Source organism: Corvus hawaiiensis, chromosome 7 (assembly GCF_020740725.1).
Source record: "Corvus hawaiiensis isolate bCorHaw1 chromosome 7, bCorHaw1.pri.cur, whole genome shotgun sequence".
Lineage (NCBI taxonomy): Eukaryota > Metazoa > Chordata > Aves > Passeriformes > Corvidae > Corvus > Corvus hawaiiensis.
This window is the reverse complement of record NC_063219.1, coordinates 6,339,689-6,358,860: the sequence shown is the minus strand read 5'-3', so window position 1 is coordinate 6,358,860 and position 19,172 is coordinate 6,339,689. Positions and strand designations below refer to the sequence as shown.

The following is a 19,172-nucleotide window of genomic DNA, read 5'->3' as shown; positions in this document are numbered from 1 at the left end:
TGTTAAAATCTGCTCCAAGCTGCAATTTCGGATTGAGCACATGCAGAAGAGATAAAGTAGATACAGCATATATTCAGTATAATTCTTGTTTGATGGAAACTGCTTCTTCCAGGAGTCCTCTGACACTCTTCCCAGGAATCTTCTAGAGTGTTTTGATCTCTGATTTCAGAGATCCCAGGTGTCAGCCCTAGGCTACTCCCAGGATGCTACCTGAGGTCATTTTTCTCCTTTGGAGAAACTCTCAGCTCTGGCATCTATCCGAGATTCATCCCAGGCATCTGGAGTCTTTTGATCTATGGTTTTGGGACCTGACATCCTTGGTGGCAGCTCCAGACTTCTCCAAGAAAACTTACTGAGATTATTTTTCTGTTTTGGAGGAAATCTGTTTCTGTTTCTCATGAGTTGTAGCGCATGAAAAGAGAGCTACAAATGGAGACTGTTTTTTTACATGCAATAAAAAGAGAGCCAAGACTTAGCCATGACCGTAGTGATCCTAAGCACTGTCTCTTGTCATGATGCCACCCACTTTGTCCCACATGCACTTCCAGTGTCACGGTACACTTAAGAGAAGGCAAGTGACCCTTAGGGTCCGTACAGGGACAGGTACTGTTTAATATTTTTATGAATGACATAGATGAAGGGATTGAGTGCACCCTCAGCAAGTTTGCAGATGACGCCAAGCTGAGGGTGCAGTGACACCCTGAAGGACTGAATGTGATGCAGAGGGACCTGGACAAGCTTGAGAAGTGGCCCATGAAAGCCTCATGAGGTTCAACAAGACCAAGTGCTGGTGCTGCACCCGGGTCAGGGCAACCCCCAGCATCAATCCAGCTTGGGCGATGAAGGGATTGAGAGCAGCCCTGCCAAGGAGGACCTGGGGATGCTGGTGTGTGAGAGCCGGACGTGCCTCGGCCATGTGCGCTCTCCCCTGAAACCAACCATGTCCTGGGCTGATCCCACAGCGTGGGCAGCAGGAGAGGGGATCTGCCCCTTTGCCCTGCTCAGGTGAGACCTGAGCACCTGCAGAGTTGCCTCCAGCCCTGGGGTCCCACCACAGGAAGGACATGGAGCTGTTTGAGAGAATCCAGAGGAGACCACAGAGATGTTCCAAGGGCTGGAGCCCTCTGCTATGAGGAAAGGGTGAGAGCTGAGGGTGTTCAGCTTGGAGAAGAAAAGGCTCTAGGGAGACCTTAGAGCCTCTTCCAGTGCCTAAACGGCTTCCAAGAGAGCTGGAGAGGGACTTTGGACAAAGCCCTGGAGAGCCAGGACAACAGGTAATGGCTTCACACTGCCAGAGGTCAGGGTTAGATGGGATATTGGGAAGAAATTCTCTCCTGTGAGGGTGCTGAGGCCCTGGCACAGGGTGCCCAGAGAAGCTGCGGCTGCCCCATCCCTGGAAGTGTCCAAGGCCAGGTTGGATGGGGCTTGGAGCAACCTGGTCTGGTGGAAGGTGTCCTGGCCCATGGCAGGGGGGTGCAATGAGATGAGCTTAAGGTCCCTTCCAGCCCAAGCCATTCCCCAACTCCATAACTTTATGACCTGCCTGTTGCTGAGTGTGGGGCACTGCCAAGGAATGGGAGTCGCAATGAGGAAGCAGTAGCATGAAGCAGCACTTCCCACTGTCTCCCTGCCCAGGCAGCAACTGAACCTGTGGGAGCAGCTCTTTGCTGTTCAGATGGGATTCCATGCTCCAGCATGGAGTCTGGCTTGGGCAGGAGGTGCTGGGCCCATCCCTGCTGACCCAGGCTGTGTGATGAGCTCCCCAGGGCAGGATGGGGGGTCCTAGGCCATGGGTTTGTGCCAGGGTCTCCACAAGGAGGTGGGCAAGATGAACACGGAGCAATCCAGCATGGGACAGGACATAAAGAGGGTGCAGCAGGCATGTGGGCAGCTGAGCTGCCACCAGTTCCCCTGGGAGGGAGCTAAACCCTCACCCCCTCCTCATCCCTCCCTTTGTCTCCCTGTCACCCCTGCCCTGCATCCCTGGATGGTGTGGGGTACTTGACTCTGGCTTTGGCTCTTTGTGGGGTACTTGACTCTGGCTCCGTGAACTGGGGTTTTAGAGAACAGGGCATGGGGACAGGGTGGGGGGTGCTGAGTCTACCCTTGCTGCTGCTCTTCTTGTGCCCCATCAACCTGGTCCCATTTGCCTTCTTCTTCCAGGAGCGCTATGGGGTCTGGTCTGCCTCTGCTGAGCCCCCCACTTCATCCATGGACACCCCCAGATCAAGTTTAGAGTTGGAGAGGAAGGGACCAGGTATGCAGCTGGCAGCCAGGACCAGAGCCAAGGGACACAGCTTGTTTCCCTGGAGACCCAAACAGGAATGCAGAGAGTACCAGGGATCCCTGAGAAGTGGGTAGGTGCTCCCTCAGATCCAGTGTGGTGCCTGTGCCACCACCTTGGGAATGTAGTCAAGTTCCACCAGCGTTAAGAGCACCATCCTGAGGACACACCCAGCATCCTGGCACAGCCAGACCACCATCCCAGGGATGCAGCCAGAAACCCCTGGCACCCAGACCGCCATCCCAGGGATGCAGCCAGCATCTCCAGGGACCCAAGGAGGAGGAGCAGGCCTTCAGCCATGTTCCACTGGCATGAAACCCAGTCTTCCTCATGCTCAGAAAGCCCATGCTGCAGACACTCCTGGTGCTCTGGGGACACAGAGGGATGCCACAAGCTAGGTGGCATGGGGATACCTTGGGTCAGAGCCAGCCCTGAGGGCAAGACCCCCTGACTGACAGTGTGTTCCCTTGGACCATGCCCTTCTAGGCCAGGAGAGCATCATCAGCGAGCTGGACCAGCTGTGGAGACAGGTGTCCTCCCTGCAGGGCCTGGCCAGTGACCTGCAGGGTGAGAAGGACAAGGTGAGCCAGCAGCAGTCCCAGAGGGATCTGCAGCAATGCAGGATGGCATTTGGGCAGGAAGGAGGCAGCTGAGGGGAGCCTGCGCTGGGACAACATGGGGTCCATGTCCTGATTCTGCCACCACTGCCCATCCCAGATCAGGCAGCTGGAGCATGCCGTCAGAAAGCTGAGGGAGGATGGAGCCAAGTGGAAGGCAGGCATGAGCGATCAGCTCTCCCTGCAGCTGGGTAAGAGGGTGGGAGAGGTTTTTGTACCCCATGGGACTGCAAAGGGAGCCCAGTGGTGCTGGGAGCATCCGTTTGGGGGCAAGAGACACCACCTGAGGGACCCCATGGAGGCAAAGTCTGCCCCTGCCCCCATCAAGCTGTCCAGGTCTGCACTGCTGGAGACAAAACAGGAGCTGGAGGAGCTGCGAGAGACAAGGAAGAGCATGCTGGATCAGCTGATGTCCAGGAGGGCTGACCAGCCACAGGAGCAGGTGAGGTCCTCAGGGAGCAGTCCCACCACCTCCCAGCTCAGAGGGGTGCTCCTGGCAGAGTTCCTGACCATATCCCCCAGCTGGATGGAGTCTCTGACCCTCAACAGTACCTGAGTCTGGTGCTGCATCTGTCCCACCTCAGAGGTAATTTCTTCTCCCCTCCCTGCAGATGGACAAACTGATGGCAATGGTGAGCATGCGGCAGGAGCAGGAGAAGGCAGCATGCTCCAGGTGCAGCTCAGACACCAGAGTGCATGTTGGGGAGCTCTTCCTGCACTATGAAAAGCTCCAGGAGCTGGCACATTCCCTGGAGTCACGGCTGCCCATGGTTGGATGTGGGGAGGGAGCTGAGGTGGCCAAGCCAGGTAGGCAGACTGCAGCACAAGGGGCTTGGTTGGGGGCTGCCACAACCTCCCTGCTGCTTGGGCTTTGCTGTACTGGGGGGAAACCTCTCTCTGCCCCCAAATTGGCTTGGACATGTCAGCAGCTTGGAAGGACATTAAAGCCTTGATGCAAATGTCCTTCTGTCACTGAGGGCCCATGGCCATTGTCTGAGTATCCTGGCTCTGTCCCTGTGGAGCAGCTGGGCCCCTCTTGCATGGCAGCACCTTGTCATCCTCCCTGAAGCAGGACAAGGAGCTGCTGCAGCACATTCAGGATATTGTCGTGCACCTGCAATGGGAATGTGAGGGGCTCAGCTCTGTCACAGGGGGCCTCCTGCAAGACTCCCAACAGAAGGAGAAAGATACTGAGGTGTGTGGCTGAAACCCTTGCAGTAACAGAACATCCCCCAACCTGTGGACTGCAAGGGATCTGTCCCCCTGCCAATCCATGTGGGTTCAAAGTACCTTTCCCTGGGTTTTTCTGGGGGTGGACATGGTGGGTGCTCATCTAGCCAGGATGCAGTTCCGTTCCTGCTGCAGTGTCATGGGATGCTTTCTGTGTTGGAAGGCTCTGTTCCAGTCCCTGAAGAAACTGAAGAAGGACAAAGAAGAGGAGCAGTACCTATTGCTGACAGTAATATGGGGTATAGTCTTGGGGGGCTCCAGTGCCAGACCAAGGGGTCCCAGGCAGGATGATAAAATGCCCCTTGTCCCTTGGGGGCTGGGTGGAAGAACTGGCCTAGAGGGAAGGAGGATTTCCAGACCAGCTGTGGTCTGCCAGGTCCCTCTGTCTCCCTCCAGGTGCCTTTGGCTGGTGGGACCAACCCAGCAGGGGTGATGAAACAAGTGGGGCCACACTTTCTGGAAAGGGGCACAATCCCTCTGCACCTGAATGTTCTGCCTCTGTCATTCTTCCACCCTTTTCTCACCACTCTCCTGCCTTCTAGAAAGCTAAAGAGCTGGCAAAGCAGCTCTGGGCACCAAAGTCAATTGCACCCAGTTTGAGGCATGCATGGAGTGGCTGGAGGAGAGGATGCAGGAGGTGCTGAGCCAAGTGTCCAGCCAGGAGCAGTGCTGGCACGAGGTGCAGAAGCAGCTCAGTGACATCACAGACAGCAAGGTGAGGGTGCCTTGTCCCGCTGTGTAAAACTGGCACCTTGAAGGCTTGGCAGCCTGAGGCAGCATCCCTCTGAGAATCCCCTCCTGGCTTTTTCCTGGGGACCATGTCCCATCCTGGGGCAGCTGGCTGAGGTGTGCATCTGTCCATAACTGGATCACCTGGAGCTGGGACCTTTCCGAAAGCAGCTGGAGAAGACCTGGAAGAGCATCAAGGAGCCCAAGGAGGGGATGAAGACAGAGCATGATGACACTGCTGGGATTGAGTGTGATGTGGACATTGATGGCTTTGGGGACAACAAGGGCCCTGTTCCTTCCAGCTGTCCCAGCCAGTGCCCGTCTGGTATCGGACCAATATAGCTGCCAAACAAACCATGGGGATGCTGACGAAGCAGCTGTGCCTTTTCCCCCCACCAGTAGCAGGTTCCCCACGTGAAAGGAGACAGGAAGAGGGGGCACCTGAGGACAGAGCCCTCCTGAACCAAAACTGGGGTGTGGATGCAGAGGCTTCCAGGAGCAAGTGTGGGGGATGGTGACTTGTCCCCCGGGAAGGGATGCAACACGTGGTGCCCTAGAGCTGAACCGTGACTTGCCTTCCTGGCAAGCCACAGCACAGTCATTAACAAATCGATTAAACCAGTTCGAGGGCTGGCTGGGCAGCAAAGGTGCCTGTGTCCTTCACCTTGCATCAGCCACCAGGGTGGGACCATGCTGGGGGATGCGGGAGAATCCAGGGTCCAAAACCTGTGGTTCTGCCTGCAAATGCTGTGGCTCCTGCAGTGATGGGCCCAGCACCATCCTGCTGCCTGCAAGGCGGCAGAGCTGCATCCCCCCAGGAGCTCACCCAGACCTTTTCTCCCCACCATAGGCAGATGTTGGCCCCTTATGGAACCTCAGCATGCAGGTTCCTGGCCCATGAGTAGCACCTGGCACAGGTGACATCAGGGGACTGTGTGGGGGGAACTGGGGGAGGTGGGTGCTGGCAGTGCCCTACTGTGCCAGGCATGAGGGTGCCTTGGAGGTCTGACCTTGCTGAGCCCTGTCTGTAGCCCCGTCCATGGGCAGAGGGTGGGGACCCCTCCCCGAGGGGTGTAAGGTAGAGAATGCCATGGGGTACAAACCTGTGGGTCTTGGGGCGCTGCCCCGAGCAGGGGTGGGTCTTTTGTCCCCTGTCACCCACTCAAGACTCCTGCCCTCCACAGGCACTTCGACACTGCCCTGTGCTTGCCACCACTGCCCCTGAGCCTCACTGAGCACCCCCACACTGTCGCAGTTGAGATGGATGCAACACTCAACGAATCACACACACCAACTCCGTTCAGAAGGCAAAAAGCTTATCTTTAATACCACACAGTGTCTTTTATAGTTTCTTAGCTGTTTACATAGTGTTAAAGCACAAAAAGCTTAATTCAACCAATCACCACACACCACTGGGTGAACACATGATAATCATGCAGCATGTTTTTCTACCTGTAATTCAGCTATGCCTCTTTCTCACGGTCCTTATCTAGCAGCAATAACAGGCCTGAGCCATGATTTTACAAAGGCAACAAGGCCTTCATTTTATAAGGTTTTACCTGTATGCAACATCACACCATTGCCAAGGAGGAGCCACAGCACAGCCATAGGTAGGGGACCTGAGCACCCATCCCTGGCACCCAGTGTTTAGGGAGGGCTGACAAGGGAGAACTTTTCCCTGGGTGGGGGCAGAAGGGGCTTAGGGTGCCTGGGTAGGGAGCAGAGAGGGGCTGCAGGCAGCAGCTGTGCTTGCCCTAGGTCTGGCGAGTTTAGAGACCCTCTGTGCTCCCCTGTCTAGCCAGGTGTCTGTCACAGGGGTACTGAAGCCACATGTGATGAGTTGTGTCTGGTCTCAGTCTGACCTCAGGTTTGGTGGGGAGCCAGTTTCCTTCTGTAAAAGGAGTTCCCAAAACCAAGCCCTGCATCAGGGACAGCCCAGATCCCGGACCTGCCATGGCAATGGCCAGCTCACCTGCCCATGGGGAAAGAAACAGCAGATCCAGCCCAGTGGGATGGGTGTGGGTCTCATGCAGCAGGTGGAGGGGAGGCAGAAGGGACATGTCCCACAGGGAAGCATTCCTGACTCACTCCCTGGTGCAGTGGGGTGAAGCCCAGGGTGCCGCAGTGCTGGGCACTGAGCCTCCCCATGCCCATCCCACAGGAAGGCAGTAATTGAGTGCAAGATCCCCCCTGTGCAGCAGTGCTGCAGAGGCCAGAACACCAGCACCTGCACAGCACAGCATCTCCAGACCACCCACTTCAGGACACAGCTCCAGCCCCTCCCCAGCAAGGTAGGGATGGCAAAGGTAAGGATACAGTGGGGGTAACCAAGGTTGGGAGAGTGATGCTGAGCATGGGGGGGGGATCTGTGCCTCAGTTTCCCTAGGGAGAGCTGGGTAGGGAGGGTTGTTTGTGGATGCTGAACTGGACCCCACGGAGCAGCCACCCACTCTTTTCTTCCCAGCTCATTGCCACCATGGTGCTGGGCACAGACAGATGCCTCTCGCAGGTACGTGCCAGTAGCACAGACCTGACATTCTGGACAAGGTCTGGGGTGAGATGGGGAGTGGCACAAGCAGGATGGATGAGGAGAACTGGCAGGTGGGATGCCTGGTCCCCAGGGGTGTTGGAGCCAGAGCAAGGTGGGGGTGATGTACCGCTGAGCTTAAATTACATTTAGCACATCTCCGTAATTGCAGCCTCAGCAACTGTAGGTGCCTATGGGGTGGGTCGGCAATCACGTTGGGTGCCGGACTGCGGGAGCTTGGGTGGTTCGGACGGTCGGGACGGACAGAGACGAGAGATCTCTGAAGTCAGATCTTGGAACATGCGGTTTATTGCAAAGGGCGTGGGTATTGGGGCACTGCTTAGAGCTGCCAGCTGCAGCTCTGAGCAGGCCCAAGAGAGCAAGAGAGTAAGCGGGTAAGTAAAGAGAGAGAGAGAGCGAGAGGAATGAGAGTGAAGAAGAAGAAGTGAGAGAGAGTGTAGTAAGTGTTGGGGAAGATGAAACAGGAAAGCCTTGGAAATATGATTGCCTGACAAAAGATTTTGGGAATATGAAAACTACAGGCAACATCGAAATGAAAGCCACTTTTGAAATACCAGGTCTTAGTTACTGAACAACTAGAAAACAATGGTATGGCCGACTGAAGTAATCCCCTCTTGATGGAACAATACCCTCTGCTTGCAAACAGGTCCAAGGGTCAGAGCAGACCCTACTAGCTCAGCAGAAGGGGTCCAAAGAGTAGTTTTTAGAAGTTAAGATGTAACACTCTGTGGTAATATAAGAACTCTTATAGGCTGTATGTAAATGCTATAGGATTTGTATCTTGTATTAGATTGGTTAGTGACAATTAGAATATTCAGTACAGAAGATGATTTATTGTATTGTAACCAGGACTTCAGACATTCTCTCTCTTCTATTCATTCTCATTCTCATTCTCATTCTCATTCTCATTCTCTCTTCCATTCTATTCTCCTGCTCTCTCTTCCACTCTTGCTCTTACACTCTCTCTCTCACCCGTTCACTCTCTTGCTCTCTTGGGCCTGCTCAGAGCTGAGTCTACCAGCTCTGAGCAGTGCCCCAATACCTACGCCCTTTACAATAAACCGGCTGTGTCCCAAGACCTGCCTATAGAGATCTCTCGTCTCCATCCGTCACCGTCTACGTCCGGCCGTCCCGACTGGACCCCAGAACCCCCGTAACCTACAGTCTGGCGCCCACCGTGATTGCCGAGCCCACACCCAGCACCTGCAGCCTGGCGCACAACGTGATTGAACACCCGGTTCAGCTTTCTCCATCTGTAGGACTTTTCTCCATGGACGGTAACTAAAAGACCAGTTATAGCCACCTAGAACTTGTCATGAGCACGGCATACCGATGCTGCGCATCGTAATAGCTGGAGCTCTGTAATTCTGCTGAGGCAGCCTTCGAGCACGGGGTTTACCTGGAGCTCTTGGAGGCAATTGCCTGGCAGTCCTCGAGCACGGGCCGCCACTGCTGCGCAGCGGCCCCCTGGAGCTCTTTGAGGAGGTCTGCCGTATCACCCCTCGAGCACGGACACGCTGCTAAGCAGTACTGACCGGAGCTCTGCGGAGGGAAATCTGCCGCACGCCCCGAGCACAGGCGAGTAGTGCTGAGCACCGCCCGCACTGCAGCTCAGTGCGGACCCACCCGTGAGGTCCTGAGCACGGAAAGCCGTTGCCAAGCGACGCCTGAAACCGGAGCTCTGGGAAAGGACCGAAAAGCCGCGTCCTGAGTGCTGAGTGGAGTGCCTGGCCAGCCCCCCACGACAGACATCTGAGTAAGGACGCTGCTCCTGCGACATCACCTGAGTATCATACTGGTCTAAAAAATGGGACAAACCCACTCTGCCCATGACAGAGATCTCTATAAGCAACTTAAGCATTTACTTATAAGCTCTGGTCCAAGTCAGTTGCCTAAACACGAGCTAAAAAATCTTTTAGAATGGACCCGACTTAATTTCCCAAATGCTGACCGTTCAGCCGTCTTTACAAGAGACTTTTGGGACACAGTTGGAGTTAAGCTCTTTAATAATATCTCCTACCGAGATATGGCAGCTGCACAGCTGATCCCAGCTTGCAGAGCGCTGGTAGAGCTGTTTGCTGCGGTGGCGCCGCCCGCAGCAGTCACCCCGCCGAGCCCGGTTCCAGCTGCGAGTCCGCCCCTTGCCGTCGCAAGCCCGCAGCGGAGCACGGCCCCCGCCCCTCCGCCGGACCCCGCGGCTCCGATACCCGCGGTCCGGCTGACGCGCGCCGCCCCGCCCCCCGCGCTCGCGGCCCCCGCGCCCGTTACCCCGGCCCCAGCCACCCCACCGGACCCTACGGCCCCTCCCGCCCCTCCCGCCATCCCGTTCCTCCCCGCTGCCCCATCCCCCGCGGTCCCCGCTGCCCCATCCCCCGCGGCCCCCGCCTTCAGTGCCAGCGTCTCCGCGGCCCCGCCCCTTGCCCCTGCCCCTCCGTGCCCCCCCCCCGGTTCCGTCACCACGGCTCCACCCCCCCCTGCTGCCGTCATTGCTACCCCACCCCCCGCTGCTGACATCATGGTGGCCCCGCCCCCCGGCGGTACCCCGGCGGGGCCAGCGCCTACCCCCCTGCTACCTACGGGTGTTACCCCTCCCCCAGCCGCGCCGGTTATGGCCATGGCTGCCGTTATATCCGGCCCCCCCCAAAGCCAAGAGGCGACCCTTCTTCCAGCCCCCCAGGTCCCCCCCCCCACACGGCGCCGATGGTAGCCATTGTTCCATCCGCGTCCGCCGCTGCTGCGTCTTCACAGTCCCCTGCCGCTCCCGAAACACTGGTGCCCAGAGTGCCGGCCACGGCCGCGCTGCTGTCTCCGGCACCCCCTGTGCACGTTACCGCAGGAACCCTACCCCCCCACCCTGCCGTTCAAGCGCACACAGCACGCCCCGAGCGGTCCCCCGGCCCCTCGGCACAGCAGCCGCCTGTGTCTACTGCCGTCTCTGCTGCCGTTTCTGTGCGGTTCCCCAATCCCCGCACACCATCGCTTGCGCTGGGAGCGCCCCAGCTCCGCGAGCCACTTGATGCCGGTGCCGCGCTGCCTGCACGGAGGTCTGCAGTCTCCTCCGTTCCTGCCCCTGCTCCAGCTACGTCTCCCGGCACTGCAGCCCCGTCTCCCGCGGCACCACCACCCACCCCAGCCCAGCCTACAAGCTTCCAGCAGCAGCACGCCGCGGTCCAGCCACCAGCCCTCCTGCCTCCCGCGACCGCAGCCCCAGCCCCTGGTTCTGCAGTCCTGCCATCTCCCACTTTGCCTGAACCGCCCGCCACACGGACTGCTGCCCTTACAGCCTACCGCGCGGACCTGATGACGCAACACGCGCATGCGCCATTGCTGCAACTCCCGGACCAGTGGTATCAGTCCGCTCAGACTTCTCCAACCTCAGCACCGCTCCCGGGACCAGCCGCGCATCCTCCCGCGACTCCGCCGCGCAGCTCCACCCCGCCTCCTCGCCCGCCGCCACCGAGATCGGCTGCACCACTCCCGAACTCTGCCATGCCATCATCAGCCCCGCCGTGTCCCATCCCCGTGCCGCAGCCGCCCCCGCCGGGGTCCCCCGACACCGTACAGCCGTATCCCTCCGCGCAGCGCAGCCTTGCCTCAGAAGCTGCGAGCAGGGGGGGAACCGAGAGCAATAATGCAGCTCCAGTGGCAGGGGAGACGGAGAGCCCCTCTGCCGGAGCTGATGCTTTAAAACTAACACAAGTAAACTCTGAAAAGCAGCCAGATTTGTTTGCAATAAGCCCCAGAGTCCCGCCGGCAAGCGGCGGGGATCTTGCAACCCAGAAAGAGAAAACGAGTTCTGAAAGTTTGTCAGCGCTACCTTCTGAATCAAAAAATCCTCCAAAGTGCTCAGATTATTCTAAATTAACAGATTGCCATGAAATAAGACCCCAAATCTATAAAGATGAAAGTCTTAGTCTATTAACTAAGCCTGTGATAGCTAGCCAACAGCCTGACAGTCCTAAAATGTGGGCTCCCATCTCCACTCTCCAAATTAAAGAACTAAAAAGTGCTGTAAGATACAGTGGCATTTGCTCACCGTATCTTAAACAACTGCCAAAAAGTACCCTAAAAGGAACACATCAAACTTTAAAACGCATTTTAAATCAACAGAAAAGGAGAAAAGCCCAGGCTACACCTCAAAGAAGGTTGAATAAAGCCTTGTATGTTTTTAATTTCTTGAACAGCTCTGCAGAAGAGCCTGAACCCCCCATCTATAGACATTTCCTAAACAACAAAAAAGCAAAACTGAAAAAGCATCCTCCAGTTTTAATTAAGAATTTAGCATCAGGAAAAATAGAAAGACCTTATGATCTTATAATGTGGGGAAAGGGATTTGCATGTCTCTCCACAGGTGAAGGAACCAAGTGGATTCCAGCAAAGAACGTGAAGCTGTACCACGCATCAAAGCCCACTGTCTGTTCCACACCAGCCAGTGACCCTGCAAGTGGAAGCCAGGAAGCAAGCACCCAAACCTGAAGTACGCAGAATCACCAGAAAAAAGCGATCTGCCAAAAACAGCTCAAGAAAATAATGGAGCTTTCTCATCTGCACGCGTGCATGTTGCTTTTATTCTTATGTTTTAGTTTTTGTAGCGAAGCTTTACCTGTAAATCAACCAAAGACAAATGTCTGGGTTGCTTTAGCCAAATCTGCAGGCTCCGATACCATCTGTCTATCTGACACAAGCCCTGACAAACCTTTTTCAACCTGTTTAGTTGGAATACCTTTACCAGAAGGTTTTGATAATGTTACTCTTGATAAGTACTGGCCATACGATGATCACATTTCTCCAACTACCAGCCATAAACACCAAACTTATATTGATAACTCTAAAATTGATAAATCTGACCTTCAAGAGCTAGAAATCCTAGGCTCGTTAACTATGGATACCTGCTATTTCTTTCACTTTCTAGGAAAAAACGGTCCTCATTTAAATGTTACCCCATATCACCCAGCTTATAGCAATGTAACTTCTTGGTGCAACCAAGCTAAGCTTCTTATATATGATGAACCTCATGCAGATCGTTTTAACAAACTTCCTATTCGATTCCCTAGAGGAATTTGGCTCATCTGTGGAGACAGAGCCTGGCAAGGTATACCTTCAAAAATAGATGGTGGCCCTTGTGCTCTGGGACAACTTACAATTATTGCTCCCAGTGTCAAAGAAGTAATCAAAAAGAAAAACAGAAAAATTAGATCTTCCTGGGGACATCAGTATGAGAGCGACTGTGATAGTGACTTTCATCCTTGGAATTCTGAAAAATCAATTGTTGCGAGCATTTTTCTTCCTCAGTTAAGTTCCTCAATTGCACTAAAACAGTTAAACAAGTTGGGATGTTGGCTCAGCAAAGAGGTAAATGCCACCTCTACTATGATCAGTGATTTGTTAACTGATGAAGAGGCAGTCAGACATGCCACTTTACAAAATAGAGCTGCCATTGATTATCTTTTATTAGCACATGGGCATGGCTGTGAAGATTTTGAAGGATTATGCTGTATGAACTTATCCGATCATTCTGTTTCCATTCACAAACAGTTACAAAACCTAAGGGACCTAGCTAACCAAATTACAACAGATAACTCGTCTTGGCTAGACAGTTTGTTTGATGGTTGGAGCTTTGCACCCTGGCTAAGGGAACTCTGTAAAATAGGCTTGATTATTCTAGTAGTAATAATTATAGTTTTAGTAGCAGTACCTTGTATACTTCAGTGTGTGCAAAAAATGACGAGTAAGACTATGTCTAATATCTTAATTGTCCGTCGAAAAGGGGGAGATGTTGGGGAAGATGAAACAGGAAAGCCTTGGAAATATGATTGCCTGACAAAAGATTTTGGGAATATGAAAACTACAGGCAACATCGAAATGAAAGCCACTTTTGAAATACCAGGTCTTAGTTACTGAACAACTAGAAAACAATGGTATGGCCGACTGAAGTAATCCCCTCTTGATGGAACAATACCCTCTGCTTGCAAACAGGTCCAAGGGTCAGAGCAGACCCTACTAGCTCAGCAGAAGGGGTCCAAAGAGTAGTTTTTAGAAGTTAAGATGTAACACTCTATGGTAATATAAGAACTCTTATAGGCTGTATGTAAATGCTATAGGATTTGTATCTTGTATTAGATTGGTTAGTGACAATTAGAATATTCAGTGCAGAAGATGATTTATTGTATTGTAACCAGGACTTCAGACATTCTCTCTCTTCTATTCATTCTCATTCTCATTCTCATTCTCATTCTCATTCTCATTCTCTCTTCCATTCTATTCTCCTGCTCTCTCTTCCACTCTTGCTCTTACACTCTCTCTCTCACCCGTTCACTCTCTTGCTCTCTTGGGCCTGCTCAGAGCTGAGTCTACCAGCTCTGAGCAGTGCCCCAATACCCACGCCCTTTACAATAAACCGACTGTGTCCCAAGACCTGCCTATAGAGATCTCTCGTCTCCATCCGTCACCGTCTACGTCCGGCCGTCCCGACTGGACCCCAGAACCCCCTTAACCTACAGTAAGAGTGTGTGTAAGAGTGTCTGAAGTTCTGGTTACAATACAATAAATCATCTTCTGTACTGAATGTTCTAATTGTCACTAACCAATCTAATACAAGATACAAATCCTATAGCATTTACATACAGCCTATAAGAGTTCTTATATTACCATAGAGTGTTACATCTTAACTTCTAAAAACTACTCTTTGGACCCCTTCTGCTGAGCTAGTAGGGTCTGCTCTGACCCTTGGACCTGCCTGCAAGCAAAGGGTATTGTTCAATCAAGAGGGGATTACTTCAGTCGGCCATACCGTTGTTTTCTAGTTGTTCAGTAACTAAGACTTGGTATTTCAAAAGTGGCTTTCATTTCGATGTCGCCTGTAGTTTTCATATTCCCAAAATCTTTTGTCAGGCAATCATATTTATAAGGCTTTCCTGTTTCATCTTCCCCAACAAGCAACGGCAACTATAAAAGAAGAAACAGAAAACAGACATAATGGAAAGAGTCAAGATGAGGCCAGATTGCAAGGAACAAACAAGAACAACTCAACAAAAAGGAAAATGGAAATTTTAGCATGGGCAGATCACAACCACCAAGTCACAGCCACCAACTCATGAAACTCACCAACTCAAAAGAAGACTAATCATGCAAACTAATTAGCCTAAGAAGTGAGGGAAGCATTTAACCAATAAATGATAGAATACTAATTAATGAAAGAATGATGTAACTTTCAGTCAATGAACATTAATGTTGCTGCTAAAATTTATAAATAGTGTATATTTTTGATAGTGCATTGGCGTTGTGGATTTGCCATCCAGCCCCCTTTTCTGTGCAGCAAATAAAACAAGTACCTCGACTCTGTGTGGGGATTGGCCTCTTGTGCACTGAGTGAAAGAACCCATTTTGGGACAACAAGGCCCTGGCAAGTGAGGGATAACAGTGATTTTGAAACACATGAACAGAGGAGCTGTAGGAAACGTCAGCCCCTGGACAGGAGAGGCCCCTAGACATTATCCCTGCTAAGACCTAGTCCTGGGACACAGACTGACTTGGGAAGGGACGAGAGTGAAAACTGCCAGAAGCAAGAGGTGAGTCAGGATCATCCGTTAGGAAGTTGATGAGCAGTACAAAAGAGCGCAAACAACAAAATCAGCATGGTAAAAACTACAAAATCAGCAGGTAAGAGTCTTTAAGAGAGAGTAAACCCTGTGAGGGAGAGAACAGAAGAATAGATCCAACCCCAATGGTGTTTCTCTTGCATTAGACACAGATTCACAGAACCATTAAGGCTGGAAAAACCCTCTAAGATCATGGAGTCCAACTGTTAACCCAGCGCTGCCAAGGCCACCACTAGCCTATGTCCCCAGGTGCCACATGGAAGCTCAGGTTCTTGCAAAATTCCAAATTTTGGGTTACCTGAGACCATTGCAGTTTAATCTCAGACCATTACCAGGAAAATTCTCTGCAATGACAGGCTGAGCATTTCTGACTTCCACTGGTGCACTGTGTATGTGGAAAGATGCACTGGCTCAACAACCATCATCCAGACCAGATGCCACTGTCACCATCACAGGCCTGGAAGGCATTTTGAGTGAGAGTTGAAAATGCAATCCATTGAACAGCCATGTGCTTGTGGCACTGCCGTGCTCCTCCTTCCGAATCTGGTTCCAGTGTTCTAAAGCCAATCCCACATAGACGGATTTCCTTCGTGTTTAACAAGACCCTTCCCTTCTTGAGATGCATTTTAAAACACCAGGTGGATTTGGACACAAAGCTATACTCTGCTGGTAAACTGAACAAGAGCCTTGGAGGAACAATCAGAAAAATCCTGAGAAAGTAAAGAAGATAAGGACATGGTTTTTTTCTTAAACCTATATAGATACAAAAATGCTGCTAGCAAGGATTTTCTTGCTATTTTCTAAGTCCATGAGAGACTTTTCTCTCACGCAGAAGAGGTAGCAGAGTATGTGAACAACCGAACACTTGCAACCTGGAAAAGTCTTGTTTATAGTATAGTAGAAAAATATTTTGGCAATGGATGTTTTAGGATTTTAGCCAATCACCCCAAGGGGTGGCTGATCCTTTGTCCAATTAGACTATGAAGAAAAAAGTCTATAAAAGAGTTTGTAAAATAATTAAATAAATCAATCTTGCTGCACAATTCCTGCCTGCTGGATCTTCTCTCCTCCTCCTCCCTATGGCTGCGGGACATGGTGATATACCCTAGGGCCCAGGCCAGCAGTAATAAACCTATTCTTTCTTTTCCTGAATACTAAAAGATAATGAAAAGCAAACCAAATGGAAAGCATGTTATGGGTGTACATGGCTCTGATATCCAAAAATGCATCCAAGGGAGAGGTCATCTGCCCAGTATTTCACACAGTGACCATGAGACCTCATCTGGTCATTGACACAACTCTTTGTATCTGGACATCCCTCACAGTGTAACAGTGCAAATTTCTGACTAATGCAAATTTCAGGTACAAGTCATGGTGGCAACAAGTGTCTGTTCTGGAGAGGGTTCCTCTCACCTGGGTTGGCATTTGCTGACTTGACAATTCTTTGATCATAACTCCAGTTTACCTGGAAAGAGCTCAGGACATGCCCTCCCACATTAATTAACACCAGGGGAGGTTACGGTGGTCTCTCCCACCTGCCACGTCTTCTCTTGGGGTCCAGCTTTCAAGGACTCTAATGTTTGGGAAATCCATCCACTGTACAAGTAACAGAGGCATTCTGGGAACAGTGATTATAGCAAAGTGGGGACTAAAAAAAACCGTCTGTCAGAAGATGACCTTTATCCCACCAACAGAATGTTTGAAGCATCTGAGGAAAGAAGCCAGAGAGGGCATATGTAGAAACCTGTCACTAGTCCTGCAAAGGTAAGCAGAGGGATGAAAAAGAAAGTGTTACAGGTCTTAGAGACAAATAAGCCTGCTTGTTTTAGAGAAGTTTTGTACTGAATGATTCTGAGGAGTTACCAGACAGTCTCCTTCCTATCTTAAAAATCCAATAAATCTGTCCAAAAAACCCTCTTTTAAAAGAAAGTTTTGGGCTTTCTTTGTGGACAATCCCAAGAGGAATGAGTTTGTCTCCTTGGAAACTGCCTCCAAAGAGCTGGAGAGGGAAAAAAGCCAGGGAGGTGATAGAGTACTAGGGATTTGCAGAACCAACCCACCCCCCCTCAGAGGGAGGAGGGTGTGTGGCCAGGCTGGCAGTGTTTCGTTTGTACCTAAACAAAATACCTATTAAAAGAACTAACCCAGCTGCTACAAAGCCCCAGGACAACATAGAGAGTACTGGGCAATTCAAGTGAAACGCCCAAAAGCAAGTTTTGAAATGTTTGAGAAGTAATGAAAATGTACAAGAAAGCAAAGATTCCATATTTAAAGGCAAACAAGTAGCTAAAGGTTGTCAATTGTGTTTAAAAGTGATGATTGCAGTGATGCAAGGTGTACGTAGGTGTAAATATGGGAGGGTGAAGTGTGGGAAGAGTGGTGAAGTGATTGTAGCTGAGAGGAAAAGCAGTAGTAGTGTTTTTGTATGTTGGGTTTGGGTTTGTGTGCGTTTGAGGCTGAGTTGTGTGAGGCAAAATGAAATGTTTTCTGAGTGCATATGGTGCTGGGTTTTGGTGTCCATCTCAGCCTGTGTGTTGCTGAGGCAAGTGCCCCTCAAGTGCTTGCATTTTCTGTGTGCCCAGCCCAGTCACAGAGCTGAGGTCTGTCGTGCAGGTCTGTCTGATCAGTTCCCTTCAGCACCATTTGTAAAGTCACCAGGACTAAACTTCACCATAGGGAGAATCTTCAGAGTTGGAACTGTACCGGGCTGGAACTTGCATCTCTGGCGTTCATCAGCGCCGAGCTGGAAGTGAGTGAGTGTGGATACAAAAATGCTCTAGCAAGAATTTTCTTGGTGTTTTCTAAGTCCTTTCTCTCAAAGAAGATAGTAGCAGAGTTCTATAAACAATGAAACACTTGCAACCTGGAAAAGTCTTGTTTATAGTATAGTAGAAAAATGTTTTGGCAATGGATGTTTTAGGATTTTAGCCAACCACCCCAAGGGGTGGCTGATCCTTTGTCCAATTAGACTATGAAGAAAAAAGTCCATGAAAGAGTTTGTAAAATAATTAAATAAATCAATCTTGCTGCACAGTTCCTGCCTGCTGGATCTTCTCTCCTCCTCCGTATGGCTTCGGGACACGGTAACATACCCATAGGGCATTTTGATAAGTGAGCCACAAGGAGGGTTTGCCTTTCTGGTCCTTCCCCTTTCTTCACAGAAAGGCCACAAGCACATTAAGTGTGAGGGCTACATTTCACTATGGGACGACTGTCATTCTGTACGGGGCTCAAACCCGCGACTGTTGCATTCTTGACATCGTGCTTGAAGCAGCTCAGTGACTGTGAACATCGACTCGTCCTTTGATTCCCGACTGGGTATCCTGAAAGAAAGGCCTCCAACACTCTGACTGGCATCTACCCAGGGCACTCTTGCATCCCTGATTCCACAGGGACTCCGCTGCGGACACGGGGCCGGCCTGACCACACTGATGCCCCTGCCCTGGTTGTCCACGGGACATCGAGTGCTCGCCGGGTCCTCCCCGAGCCGCGGCCCCTACTCGGGGCGAGGCCCCCCCAGGGCACCCGGCAAAAAGAGCCCCGAGCAGAGACCTCAGTGCTGGGGGCTCCCGGGGAAAGCCGGCGGTGCTCGGCACGGCCTCAGACTACCCAGCCGGAGCGAGCGCCAGGAAAGGTCCGAGTTCCCCCCCCGGCACAGCCCTCGGAGCTGCTGGGATCCGGGAATGCACCCGCCAGACTCTACCGCAGGAACGGGAATCGCTGTGCTCGGCAACTCCCCGAGGGCATCGCTGTGCCGAGCTGCGCTCCACGGCAGCGCAGCCGCTCCTCGGGCACAGCGGCCCTACGGTTCCTGCGGCTCCTGCAGTACTGCTGCAGCCCCAGGCTTTAGCAGGGGCGGGGTTCCGAGCGAAGGGGAGCCGGCCGAAGTCACGATACGAACACGGGACAGCCACTAAGAAACGGGGGAGCCGACCAGTGTGTAACTTTACCCAAGGCTGTTCAAGGCTGCCTGCTGCCAGGTGTCTTTCTGGCCTATCTGCAGCCTGAGGCCCCTTCAAGGGTTCTTCTGCAGCAGCCCTGGGTTGCCCAAACTCTCCTGAGCTATCATACGCCCCTATTCCACAAGGAATCCCTCTACAGCAAAGAGCCCTGGTGCACTGCTTCTACTGAAACATTCAACTTTGCCACTCTTCCACATCGATGCT

At 52.1% G+C, this 19,172-nt stretch overlaps 1 protein-coding gene across 1 annotated transcript; it reads left to right on the top strand.

The window, feature by feature from the left end:
• The first annotated feature begins 1,176 nt into the window (after nucleotides 1–1,176).
• On the top strand, nucleotides 1,177–14,744 carry LOC125328641. Its single transcript, XM_048309622.1, has 8 exons — nucleotides 1,177–1,274; nucleotides 2,164–2,257; nucleotides 2,771–2,865; nucleotides 3,002–3,343; nucleotides 3,513–3,708; nucleotides 7,022–7,151; nucleotides 7,325–7,369; nucleotides 14,345–14,744. Exons 2-6 carry the CDS (start codon nucleotides 2,212–2,214, stop codon nucleotides 7,030–7,032), a joined length of 690 nt encoding a protein of 229 aa, XP_048165579.1. The 5' UTR covers nucleotides 1,177–1,274; nucleotides 2,164–2,211; the 3' UTR covers nucleotides 7,033–7,151; nucleotides 7,325–7,369; nucleotides 14,345–14,744.
• Nucleotides 14,745–19,172: the final 4,428 nt, after the last annotated feature.